Source organism: Cyprinus carpio, chromosome A21 (genome assembly GCF_018340385.1).
Source record: "Cyprinus carpio isolate SPL01 chromosome A21, ASM1834038v1, whole genome shotgun sequence".
NCBI lineage: Eukaryota > Metazoa > Chordata > Actinopteri > Cypriniformes > Cyprinidae > Cyprinus > Cyprinus carpio.
In genome coordinates this window covers 3,130,510-3,144,993 of record NC_056592.1, presented here as the reverse complement: position 1 = coordinate 3,144,993, position 14,484 = coordinate 3,130,510, and the positions used below count along the sequence as shown (strand labels likewise).

The following is a 14,484-nucleotide window of genomic DNA, read 5'->3' as shown; positions in this document are numbered from 1 at the left end:
AAGCATGCAAATGCCAAAGCACACACATAAAGATGAAATATACATGCAAGTACACATGCATGCAAGCACACACTTGCAGTTGGAACTTATCATTGACTTTTATTGTTTTTATAAAAATAGTACTACTGATATATGAGCTAACCATTTTTTTATTCACTACTCTAAACCTAACCCTCACAGAAAACATTACATTTTCATTATTTAGCATGTTTATTAAGCTGTTTTCCTCACGGGAACCATTGGCAGCTCTTCGGGATGCATGTGATTTCAGGTTTTACTATCATTCTGGGGACATTTGGTCCCTACAATATAAACAAATGCTGACCCACACACACACACTTCACATACACAATGCACACCGTAAACATGCTAACGCTCTACTAAGTGTGTCAGGGGGTTGGGTTTCAGTGGATTTGGGGGTTGAAGGTTTCTGTGTAACATTCTCCTCTTTAATCCAACTATAGTTTTTGGGTTTTTAGCGTGTCGTTGGTTTTGTTTGGTTTGTTTGATGCATTTGTGTGTGTGGATGTATTTGTGTAGGTTTTGATGTTAGTGTCTGATCCTGTCTGTCTGCACTGAAGAAACAGATAGCTGTAATAGTGTAACAGAATCAGATTTCTCTCTAATAGCATTACGGAGAAAAGAGGAGGAGAGAAGAAACAACGGATTTAGAGAAGGGTGGATCTTGAGGAAATAGAATTATGTTGAGCAGAAAAGAGTGGCAGTGCGGAGGCCTGTAGGAACAGAGTTGTAATGTGATCTTGGGGAAGAGGGTAATACTAAACCCCTGTCCTGGAGAGAGCTAACAGAATCAGACCACCAGACAGAACAGAATAAGTGTACTGTAGTGTACTGGGTCTGAAAGGATTAAGATGTACAGTTCGCACTGTATGAATTCAGAGGAATAACTAGCCAAGGAAAATTCCAAACTGTACGAAGATCAAACGCATGAGCTTTGTTTGAAACACTTAGCAACTAAACAGGATAATGCAATACGCAGTAGCTGATATAAATTTTGTGATGTAGACTGTTGTACCTAAATAAACTATGTCTAATTAAGCTACATGTTTCAAACTTGAGAATGAATGGTTGTTAAAATTTGAGCAATTATCTGAACAGCTCAGGAAACTCACATTGTGTGCTGTTCTTTGAATGGGACCAATTATGTGTTAGCTAAATATTATAGAGGTGAGAACAGATTTTTAGCTGATAACAAAAAGTGTGAATAATGGCAGAAACATCAGCTGATTATCGGTCCATCTGTAGTTCTCGGTTGTACAGATGAGAAGTGTGAGTTTGAGCAAAACTAGATTCAGAGTTTCAGGAACCCAAGCCGCTTTATCATTTTACTGCCCCTCTTTATTTTCTCTCTGTTGTTCTCTTACATACAAACACTTTGTTTTATCTCCCCTTTAATTTATTTTTTAGTCTCTGTGTGACTGGCTTCATAAATCAGATGATGTGTTTCCCAAGATGCACTGCGCTGTACAAGCTTCTCTTATGAGGCGTGTGTGTGAGTGTGTGCACATATTTATTAAGCAGCTTTTGTATATGTCGCGGCTCCTGTGAGACGCAGAACAAAAGGAGGCAAGTGTTTATTTCTCTGTCGAGGTGTGAATCTGATATATCGACACAGATCCTCAACACATGCTGAATAGACAGCTTCAAAGCCGTCATACCTGGATGCAGACGTCTGAGCGTGAACTATAGTTAGATGATCATCTTCTGCCTGATATTATAAAGCGAGCTGATAGAATTGACCCAGATTTTTAATGATGTGTGTGTAGCAGGAGTTTGCGCTCACAGATCAACACTCCCTGCAGTCTTTGCTTTTAATAAAAGTCCACCAGTTCTTCACTGTAGTTTTATCATGACAAGCATGCATGTGTGTGAGTATACAATCTGTTTCACTCACAATCTCCCCTTTCTTTTGTGTATCTGTGCATCACACACACTTTGTACCTGCTTCTATTTATCTGTCAATCACTCAGTCACTGTTTCTATCTCCTGTCAGAACACTGCGTTGAATTTGTGGTGTGGATTTGTTGTTTTTTGTGTTAAATTGTAATTTGTTTTTAACTTTAAATGTTAATTTTTAATTTATTGCACTTGCAGATAGTATAAAAACAATGAAAAAAGGCCACTTAAGTGTACTTAGAGAGACTCTTTCATGACTGTTTCTTAGTACACTTAAGTGCACAATGTAATACTAATTTAAAAGTTTTACTTTAAAGTACATTTTAAATCATTGTTCACAATAATTTATCACTTTATGATTTTAAGAAATACACTTATTATTTTGATGGTGTTAGCATTTTTATATATGTTGGTTCATGTTTTTAAGTGTAGTGTGTTATTCGATATTACTTTTAAAGTTATTTAATATAATATATTTTAAATGTGCTAAATTGTAACGTCATTAAAATTGTAATTACAAATATATTTTAATACTTGACACAAGTCTTAATAGGCATGAATAAAATGTAACAGAAAATTTAAAAATGTGATGTTAAAAAGCATATATGTATATATGTAATTAAAAAAAGGTAAAAGGTAACAACTTTTTATCACACAATTGAGAAATCAAAAAAAAAAAAAAAAAAAAAAATTTTTATCCCACAATTCAGAGGTTTTTGTTGCTGTTGCTGTTGTTTTTTTAATATACTGTAATAATGAGTTTACATCTTGGACTTGACTTTATATCCTCAATTCTGACTTTTTCCTTCTAACTGCAAAAAAAAAGAAAAGAAAAAAAAACCAGAATTATAAGACATAAACTCAGAATTCCAAGAAAATAATTTGAGATTAAATTGTGAAAATCCAAATTGTGGATTTTTATTGTAAAAAGTCACAATATTATAGTAATTATAGTATATTATTTCCATATAACTATATTTCATAGACTAATGAAGTAATTATGAAATTACATTTGAAGATGCACTTCAGTTCTGCTTAATTGGGTCAAAAAAGCACTCCTAAGTTCACCTAACTGCATTTATTATATCATTAAAACTATAATGCATTCCCATTCATTTGAAGTTAAGAGATTTATTTCCATAAGTACTCTTTTTAAATGTATGCTGAAGTGCGCTTCTTTTTCACAAGGGTGTCTCTGTCTCTCTGTCTGCAGGAGAATCCATATCTCTGCAGTGATGAATGTGACGCGTCTAACCCTGACCTGGCTCACCCGCCGCAGCTGATGCAGGATCGCGAGCGCAGCGGCCTCATCACCTACTGGCAGACGGTCACGTGGCAGCGGTATCCCGAGCCTCTTCAGGCCAACATCAGCCTGTCCTGGAACAAAACCCTCGAACTCACCGACGACATTCAGATCACCTTTGAATACGGCCGGCCCACCATCATGGTGCTGGAGAAGTCGATGAATTTCGGCCGCACGTGGCAGCCCTACCAGTACTACGCCGACGATTGCATGGACGCGTTCAAAATACCAGCAAGTCGAGCACGCGACCTGACCGCGGCCAACGTCACGCACGTCATCTGCACAGAGCAGTACTCCAGCTGGGTCGGGTCCAAGAACGAGAAGGTGGTTCGGTTCGAGGTGCGTTCCCGCTTCGCCATCTTCGCCGGCCCGAGGCTGCTGAACATGGAAGGCCTGTACACGCGGATGGAGAGCACGAAGGGTTTACGAGATTTCTTCACCTTCACCAATCTCAGGCTCCGCCTCCTCAAGCCCGCTCTCGGAGGAACGTACGTCCAGAGAGAAAACCTGATGAAATACTTCTACGCCATTTCTAACGTGGAGGTGCTGGCCAGGTGAGAACACACAAACTAAACTACCAGCATTAAACATTGACTTAGCCAATGGTGTTAGTTTGGGGGCAGGACTATCTGTTTGTCTGAACAATGCTAGACGGCTGGGCTGGAGACTGTCTTTTTTAACATTACATACTTCACCTTTAAATTAACAACTTGCTATTCTAGCTCTTTTGCAGTTATAAATGTGAAAAAGTAATTCAGGATTCATAAATATGTATGAACATTCGGAATTTGGTGTTACCTGATATAAATTGTAATTCTTATTTTTCATTAATATTTAATTTAAAAAATAAAATACATTTAAATATTAATTAATATTAATATTATAAATTATATATTAAAAACAAAATAAAATATAAAAAGGTGATACAAATTTAAATATATAAATATATATATATAAAAATATATATATACATACATATACAGTATATACACATTTTTTTCAAATAATAATAAATCATATATAGATAGATAGATAGATAGATAGATAGATAGATAGATAGATAGATGATATAGAAACAGAAATATTTAGAATTTTGTATAACCTTATTTAATATTTAATAAATATTAATAATATTATTTTGTTTTCTTTATTTTATTTGTAATATATAATTATTAATATTTTTCAAATAATTATATTACATTATATTATGTTACATTACATTATATTACATTACATTATATTTTATTTAAAAAAAAAAAATTTAATGCAACCCACTATCCCCAATGTCCACACAGAAATGATTACTGTTTGTTCACTTACTTGGTATTAGATGATGACTAATCTACCCCATGCTATCACTGTGAGTTAAGCGACTCTACTGAGTCAGGCCAATTATTATCCATAAAGCATTTGGAGCAACTCATCTAATCAGAATTGTGTTGTGTATATTATAGAGAGGCAAACGGGCTGCTTGTTTTTATAGGGCAATGTTATCATAACCAATAACTATTATTAAAAACTATCAGGAGGCGAACAAATGATCTGCAATAATGCTCAAGTCATTACTTGTTACAGATATTGACTGTTTGTAATGGTATAAATGAGACACTGGGGTCTTTCACAGGTCTTGGGCTGCAATTGCAGTGAATGACAGCATATTAACAATAACCCTGCCTTACATATATAACCATGACATGATGGCTACTGTGTTAAAGGAATAGTTTACATTAATAATGGATTCTGTCTTAATACTGACACACATGACTATATTTACAATCAAATTGTGGATTAAACTGTCTTCAATCACAAATAATCTATTCTTGATTACTGTTTGTTCACTTACTTGGTATTAGATGATGACTAATCTACCCCATGCTATCACTGTGAGTTAAGCGACTCTACTGAGTCAGGCCAATTATTATCCATAAAGCATTTGGAGCAACTCATCTAATCAGATTGTGTTGTGTATTATTATAGAGGCAAACGGCTGCTTGTTTTTATAGGGCATGTTATCATAACCAATAACTATTAAAACTATCAGGAGGCGAACAAATGATCTGCAATAATGCTCAAGTCATTACTTGTACAGATATTGACTGTTGTAATGGTATAAATGAGACACTGGGGTCTTTCACAGGTCTGGGCTGTAATTGCAGTGAATGACAGCATATTAACAATAACCCTGCCTTACATATATAACCATGACATGATGGCTACTGTGTTAAAGGAATAGTTTACATTAATAATGGAATTCTGTCTTAATACTGACACACAATATTTGCTTCTATTCATACAGATTTTACATGAAACATTAAATTGTGAATTAAATTTTTTTTAATAATAAATAAATAATCTATTCTCTCATCTGCGCTGATAGCTTCGTGGGCAGTGCGCCGACATATAAAAATTAACTTGAAGAACTAAAATAACTAAAATTGAAATAAAAATTAATATAGACACAAAAAAAAAAAACTAATAAAAATGGAAAATAAATGAAAACAGAAAATAAACATTCCCTCTTTCTCTCTCTCTAACATAGTATCTTAATTATACTAACATCACAGCTTCAGGGGATAAAATGTGAAAAAACTGTAGAAATGCATCCTCTACATCTGACATATGAGATATGAAACCACATCACAGACAGACAGTGAAGATTAATGAATCTAGAAAGAATGCGAGCTAAAGCTTCACACGAGAACATGTGTAACAAAGCGCTGCCTATAGGCCGCCCAGATCAAATCTCAAATCTTCTCCTGTTTGCTGCACTGATGTGGGGCTGAAATCTGAGGATTGGATTTAATTTTGCTAAAATCTGGAAATCAAAAGTACTGGCTCTTTCCATGAAGAGGGCTCAATGGGACGTCCTGCTGTACTTTCAAAGCATTAGGGGCACAAATCACATCAAATCAGGCAGTGATGCATTTTCGTCGCATTTTACTTTCAAATCATTAGTGATCAGGCAGGCAGTCTTAAGTCTCTGGGGTATATTTGCAAAAGCAAAAAGCCAAAATACATTGTATGGGTCAAAATTATAGATATTTTTCTTTTATGCCAAAAAATCATTAAGATATTAAGTAAAGATCATGTTCCAGAAGAGATTTAGTAAATTTCCTACTGTAAAAATATGTCAAAACTTTATTTTTTTGATTAGTAATTATGGTTTCATTAAGAATTCATTTGGACAACTTTAAAGGCGATTTTCTCAGTATTTTGATTTTTTTGCACCCTCAGATTCCAGATTTTCAAATAGTTGTATCTCGGCCAAATATCGACCTAACAAACCATACGTCAATGGAAAGCTTATTTATTCAGCTTTCAGTATAAATTGACACTTAAGACTGGTTTTGTGGTCCAGGGTCACATTTTAAACTGGTTTCTGAGGTCCACTTATCAAGTTCCCATGGTTTTTCTACCCTCGTTTTGAGGCCGGCTCGAGAAACGCTGGTTTTTATGGGCGTGCTGCATTGAAGACTTGGAAGTAAACGCCCACTGCTGTGATTGGATAACAGTTTTGCATAGTAAACTAACTTTCTGTGTCTGTTTGACAAGCTACGTCCTTCATAGTTGTGACTTTGGTTACACAAGCACACATAATCAGGACACATCAAGTGATCTCTAACAGAGCTATAGTGACACACAGTACAAATATTTTTTACTCCCATAAGTGTGCTGCACCATTCCTGTCGGATCCAATATAGACGCCACAGCATTGCTTTTTAATCTCAGTCTCTCTTCAAATCCAGTGTCGACCTGTGTCTTGTTTCCAAAGGAATCCACGGTGAAATGAAGTGAACAAACGCTCAATGATGTACTCACGTGAGCTGAAACTTAATTAAAAATAAAGTTCAACCACGCATTCCTAATATTTGAATCTGAAGGAAGGTTATGCAGCGACTGTGTTCTTCCTCAACCAGGCACTGCACAAAATTTAGCGATCTTCAACAGCAAGTTTATTTCTTGGTTGCTCGATCCAGTTTAGCGCCACTTGCATTATTTCCCTACTATGTCATGCGTGAATAAGTGGGCGGGGCTACATAATTAGGCATAATTACATCATAGGTAGGCACAATCCAGGATCTGGTGTTCGCTGGACCTGATGTCAATAAAAGCCTTAGAATGTTTTCAGTTCTGAAATATTTTTTTTATTCTTTTATTACGATGACCTCTTATATATCAAAAGCTCAAGTAAAAGTTGATTTCTTAACTCATGACTCCTTTAAAGTAATTTAGGCCAAAAATTGCACCCTGCTCATGAAATGTGCCAGCTACAATCTTATTGTATTACATATTCATATTACTCAAAATATTTATTAAGTGAACATGAAAGCGTCTCTGTGGGCCTGTGTATGGTGTTAGATCACACTTGGATCTATATTGGTGTCTCAGTATATATTATGAGTTCATGAATACTGAGAGTATATGTTTATTGTAAGATTTATGGATTGTCATTTCCGCTCTGAGAGAGGATTTAGACATCTGTATTAAGATACACTTCACTGCACTTGACTTTAACTCATACTATCAAGCGTGACACACACACACACACACACACACACACTGTCATCTTCTGCTATGACATAATGAACGGCTGCTGAGGTTGCAAACCGCTGTTATGAATCTGACATACATTTAGTTGCATCTAAGGATAAACACACACACACACACACACACACACACACACACACCACACACACACACACACTTTTCACAAAGTATGAAGTATAATCCTGACATGTGCAGTTCTGCATGACAGTGAGCAATGACGTGTGTGTGTGTGTGTGTATTTCTTTGTGTGTGAGTCATTGGTGAGACATTTCCTGTAGTATTTAGTCATATATAGAGCCACTTAAACAAAACTGATGCACACACACACACACACACACACACAGACACACACAGCCTTGGTAACATGATCAATAATTTATTCTTAGGCTGAGACTGGGTAAGATATGGTTTACGGCTCTCGATCGATCACAACAAGTGTATTTTCTGAAGCAGACCAAAGTGTGTGTGTGTGTGTTTGTGTATTTTGTGTATGTTATAGGAGCCAGAACAATTTTTTTCCTCAAGGTTTTCCTGGTTTTCCATTTTGGTCTCGTGCAGATTAAAGTGATAATTTACACAAAAATTATAATTCTGTCATTTACTCACCCTCATGTCTTTCCAAACCCACATGACTTTTTTTCTTTCTTTAATTTACACAAAAATTACAAAAGGTAAATGTTAAAAAAATATCCTGGTCTTTTCTCTGTAATAGTTTAATATTATTATTACTATATTATTAACCCTGTTTCCCAAGTTATTGGATGGATGGATAAATACTTTTTTTTTTATTTTTTTTTATTTTTTTTGTTATTTTTATTTTTATTATTATTTTTATATGGGAGATATTTTTAATAAAAAATTGAAATAATCATAATAATAATAAAATGATAGTATTATATATTATTATAATATTCACATAAATACTATTAAATAATGTTTATTATTATTGTCATTATTATTATTTACAAAAATAATAATAGTTATTATTATTTTATTTTTTATTTAAACTTCATTTCAATAAACAATTTTATTTTAGCTAGCTGCCAAGGCAACATTAATAGACATATTAAAAAAATTATAATAATAATAAAAATTACAAAAAAAATGTCCAAAGAAATCTAAAATTAAAGTGAACACAATATATAAAAATAAAATCTAATTCAAAAACTATAACAGTATCAGTGATACCAAAATAACACTGTTCATAGCCTTTAAAATAGCCAATTTCTGTACCTCGCTATACCTGCAGTTGCTTGAAGCTAAATTTGCAGTCAGCTGGTTATTATCACAACTTTAACAAGATCAGGTATCTTGTATCACCCCGAAGGGATTTCTTCTGCACATGAAATATTGATTTGAGTCGTAATTATTTTTATGCAAGACCAAAAAGCAAGTGCATTGATATGAGACACAAAACTACCACAGCTAATTAGGAAATCAGTGCAATTATACAGTCTAGTGTCAATATTGACTAATCAGAATCCAGTATTTCAGAGCATCACGTAATAAAAATCATAATTTAGTGGTGCAAGTCAATGTTCCACACTGATCAGCACAAAACTGAAAAGCTTTATGCGTGTTTGTAGTGAGAAAATGTCAGAAAATGTGGAATATCTGCAATGAGGAGGAGACCAGAGGATTTACAACGACCTTCAAGAGTTTCTGAGGTGATTTAGACTGAATAAAAGAGAGCAAACGTTATCTTAAAGGAGACATATCCTACATCTTCCTCTGAAATATTGTAACTTATTGTGACAAACATCTTCGTCCCCTGATGTCCACTTACTGTACATCACTCAAGTTCATAAATCATGACTAGAGCTGTTCCCCTCTGACCCTCAGAATTAAACAGGCTGTTTTTGCGACTGTACCTTTAAGACGTTTATACAGTATGTAAATGACTGACTAGCCCTATGCATACAAGTGTAGTTTACACATCGGATCAAGAGCCTAAATTTACATAAATGTGAGACTGTAATATGTCAATGAAGGCAGTCCTACTGTTATATTTATGAAAATTTTTGAAAAATTTTAGCTTCAATAACTCATCTGGACAGACTATAGATGGAGTTTTGTCACATAGTACATCAAATTGTTACTTTTTACTTTAGCAGAAAAACAAAAATACAGTTTATTTAATAATAAATAAATTAAATTGTTTATTAATCAACACGAAAGTAAAGTTTATCTTATTATAACTTAATCAAATTTGTTTAATAATCAAAAAAATGTAATGCATATATGTAAACTTTTTGAATTATATATATTTGTTGTAAACATTTAAACGGTGGCTGTAATAAAAACTTGTTTTCATTCAACCGTAAATTAAATAATGAAGACAACAGGTTTATTAAAAATATAACAATTATGTAATATAGTGCATATATTTAGCAAAAATATTTTTAGCTAAATAACTATATTATGGTGTAACGTAATGAATCATGTTAAGTGAAATATTGCATACAAGCTGTTTTATTGACGTCTTTCAGCGGTTGAAACACATCATCAGAAAAGCAATAATTAAACACCGCAGTTTTGGTCAATGATTTCAGTCCAAACCGAATAGTTAGTAAATAGCCGAATATTTTCTAAAGTTTTCAATGGGAACTGAATAAAAATAAAGTTCAAGATCAAGCTAAATTATTCAGTTGTTGTAGTTCTTAATAAAGGTGATTTTTGAGTCTGAGCACCTGATGCAGTCGCACCTACACGTATATATGTGTAAGAGCAGCTGCGACAGCTACAGGTCGCCAATGAATAATCTGCACCCTGCAAAGCTCTGGAGGGCTGACTGGTGTCAGTACATGAGAGATCACACACACACACTGCAGCTGCTACAGACGGTACACTGTGTGACTTTGTGAAAAGCCAGGATGTCTGTCTCTGTGAGTTATAACTACAGCTGGGTGTCCTCCTCCCTCCGAAGGGCGTAAGAAGAGAGAGCGTGTGGAGATTGTGTTAACTGTGTGCGGTCGACCCCTGGACAGACGGCATTAAAGAATTCTCACAGGAAGTGCGACGGCTAAAAGAGCGAGACCACAAGACAGGGATTGATAGAGTTGTGAAGAGACTCAGAAATCAGAACTTTACAAAGACCGCAGCAAACAACATTATGACATGCCCAGGTCACACTTCAGCCCAAAATCACAGGGGGAAAAAGGAAACTATATTTAGCATGAAAATTAAGTTTATTTTTAATAACGTTATGATTGTGACATTATTTTCTTGATAATTAAACATTTCCCCTGAAAAGTTACTGTAATGTGTCCAGATGTTTTCCTTTTGAGAACTGACTTTTATTACTGCAGTAGATAATTTAAAGCACTACAACAAATGCAACCAATATATATAAATTCTTTCAAGATTTAATATAATATATATATACTACAGTAGATAATTTAAAGCACTACAACAAATGCAACCAATATATATGCAAAGTTTAATATTATATATATATATATATAATATATATATAATTTTAATTATAAATGTATATAATTTATATATATAATACATAAAAAGATTATAATTAAAATAAAAATAATGCAAAGTTTAATTTATTAATACAATTATATACAATGAATATTTACTAATTATATAAAATTTTAATTATAAATTTTTATAAAATATATAAAAGGAAGTAATGTGCTAAATCGTCATTAAATAATTGTTTGTGAAAATGTCAAAATGCATAAAAATATATATGATTATATATATTATATAATATATATACATAAAAATATTAGCATGAAAAAAAAATATTCAGAAATGTCTATAAGCAACAGGATTACGCAGCCTCTTATTGAAAAGAATCACCTTTTTTCTCTGGCTTGCTATACAGCTATCCTGCTGTGACTTCTGCTATCCATCTACCATACTCATCCGCTGCGGGTGACATAAAAAATATATACATGAAAAAAATATATTAAATGTTATGTAGTAATTATAGAGTCTGAAAAAATCTCAAAATAAGCACCGCTGCTACTTCAGTTAATGAAAAACAAACTAAGCTCCCCTGGGTCTCATGATTTTATTGCATGCCTTGTTAACATTTAGCCATCTGGAAGATTTAAATTTTTTGATTGTTTTTATTTAATTGTGCTACATTTGCAAAACAAAAATAACATGAGCACATTTCAGATTTATCGAATTATCCTTAATAAAGATCAGGTAAATTTTGCATGTGTATATATCATGCATACCAGGGTTATTATAGTTTAATGAATCTAAAACCATAAAAAACATTTAGTTTAACATAATATATTACATGGCTCTGTGAAATACTTGATTCAGATTGGTCAGTCGCGACATTCAGAGGTATGTTATGTAAGGAATAATGTATCAGTTACCCAGATGAGCCTGTGTTATCAGTTTTACTGGTGGTTATCAAAGGGATAACATACAAGACCGCTTCGCGTCGGGGTCCTGATCAACCTGTTGGGGGTTATTCTGCCATTATCCCTTACATATGAATATAGCTTAAACCAAAACTGAAATAAAAAATTTATTGAAACATATATATATTAAAACTATTACTAAAAATACCTAAAACTAAAACGGAAATAAAAATAGACTATACAGATAAAAATGAAACAATAAATAATAAAAATTACAAAAACAACATACTTAAAGTATATTTAAAATCGAAAAAAAAAACTATTTCAAGCTATTAATAAAAATAGCTCAAACTAAACTAGTAATACAAATAGCTAAAACTAAAACTTTTTTTTAAACTACAGCCAAAAAATGAATAAAAATAACTAATTAAGATTATAAAAACAACAAAAAAATTACTGCAACTTTAACTTAAATAAAAGAAAAAAGAAAAACATAAAAATAAAAACTAATTCAAACTATTATTAAAAGTATAATAGTATAATAACTATAATAATCCGCTGAAGTCACTCGGTTAATGTGCTGGACTAAACTAGTTAATGTCTGATAACTTCAGAGAACCTGTAGTATGTTTAAATCAGCAATAATTCAGAAAAAGAGAGCAGCACTTCCTCACATCTTCAAAGGTGCTTCAAAAGAGGGGAAAAAAGTGCAAGTGAGAGGGAAAGAGGATGCAGGAGAGAGGTGCCAGTGCAGACGGAGTGATTTATGCTCCCACATCGACGGCTGATTTGATAATCAGTGTATTCTGCCTCCGCCGCCTCCCAACTCACTGTCAGCACTTTTCTCAAATCTTTTCCTCATGCAGTGCTTCTCCTGCCTGTGTCTTTTTTTAATGCAGTTATTTTCCTGAGGAGAACTTCAATTTATAAATGAACAAACAAAGTAAAACAAACAAACAAGCTTTGAGTCCCATGTCTCTCATTTTCCATCTCTGCATCTCTGTATGCTTCCTTCTCTTTAGCAATCCCTGTATTTACTCTGTTTATTTCTCAAGAGAACCACTTAGAGAGAGAGAGAGAGGGAAGGTGTGAGGATGTCCTTGGAAAGAGTTTGCTTTCACATATGCTTAAACATTTGCATACTCAGAGCTTTCACACTCTTCAGCAGCATATTTCTGAAGTGCTGCACTATAAACACTCACTCAATACATCACAAACGTGCAAAACTCCTAATACAACAATTGGCTCACGTTCAGTTCATGAGTGTGAACTTGAACTGAATTGGTGGGAACACCACAGGAAGCTGAAATGTAATTTGAACTGGGATGAACTAAACTGTAATATATTTTTTTTTAAATAAAATCACCATAGGTGACGCACGTCCATTGTTCTATGCATCCTTTTATCTATCATTTCATTCATCCATCTTTCTATGCATCATTTTATCTATCCATCCATCCATCGTTCTATACAACAAAACAAAATAATTTTTTTAACTAAAATAAAAATGGAAAATATAAAAATTGAAAACTAATTCTAATTATTAATAAAAATAGCTAAAACTAAAAATAACAATAAAAATTACATAAAAAAAACATTTTATCCATCTATCCATCCATCCATACATCCATCTATCATTCTATGTATATTTTTATCCATTGTTTTACCCATCCACCCATCCACGAGACCTTTTTCAGCACTTTCAAACAAGGCTTCATCAATCCAACATTCAAAATTTTTGTTTTGACAAACCTGCTTTTCTATGAACTTTTTTTTTTTTTTTTTTTTTACAAAAAGTTACATTTTGTTGAATTTCGATGCAAATTTCGATGCATCAATTTTAATTCTACTTGCTTACATTCAATTTTGTATTGCAATTGTGCATCCTGTTTGCAGAATTAAATTCTCAATTCAGTTTTGAACAGTGCACAACTCTATTGTCCATCTGCTATATAAAGAAAACTGATTGTATTCAATACAGAGTTACTATACACTAGATATACAGTACAGTATATTATATTCATTATTCTATATTTCCCACTTGAGTGAAAGAACAATCTCATGTAGGAAGACAAAACAATAAATATTAGCAAACAGAAAGCGGACGATGAAGAGAGTGAAAGAACAATCTCATGTAGGAAGACAAAACAATAAATTTGAGTGAAAGAACAATCTCATGTAGGAAGACTATAGATTTGATTTTAGGTTATTGTGAGGTGATGTTTATGGGTATGTGTTTGTGTTCTTATGCAGTACGACCCAATAAGCATGGACGCAGCCTCGTAAAGGCCATGAATAAATGTAGTTTTTTTTTTTTTTAATGCAACGACTGGGTAAGAGACAGAGTGAGGAAAACTCCAGAATTTAATAATCTTTTAT

The 14,484-nt window shown here is 33.3% G+C and overlaps 1 protein-coding gene across 3 annotated transcripts in view; it reads left to right on the top strand.

Annotated features, from left to right (window-relative positions):
- Positions 1–14,484, top strand: part of LOC109046238 (netrin-G2-like) — a 59,205-nt gene that overhangs the window by 13,518 nt on the left and 31,203 nt on the right. For all 3 annotated transcript variants that reach the window (XM_042778565.1, XM_042778563.1, XM_042778564.1), the window contains exon 4: positions 3,131–3,774. In XM_042778565.1, the coding sequence (XP_042634499.1) occupies positions 3,131–3,774 (644 nt within the window). The remainder of the gene's footprint in view (positions 1–3,130; positions 3,775–14,484) is intronic.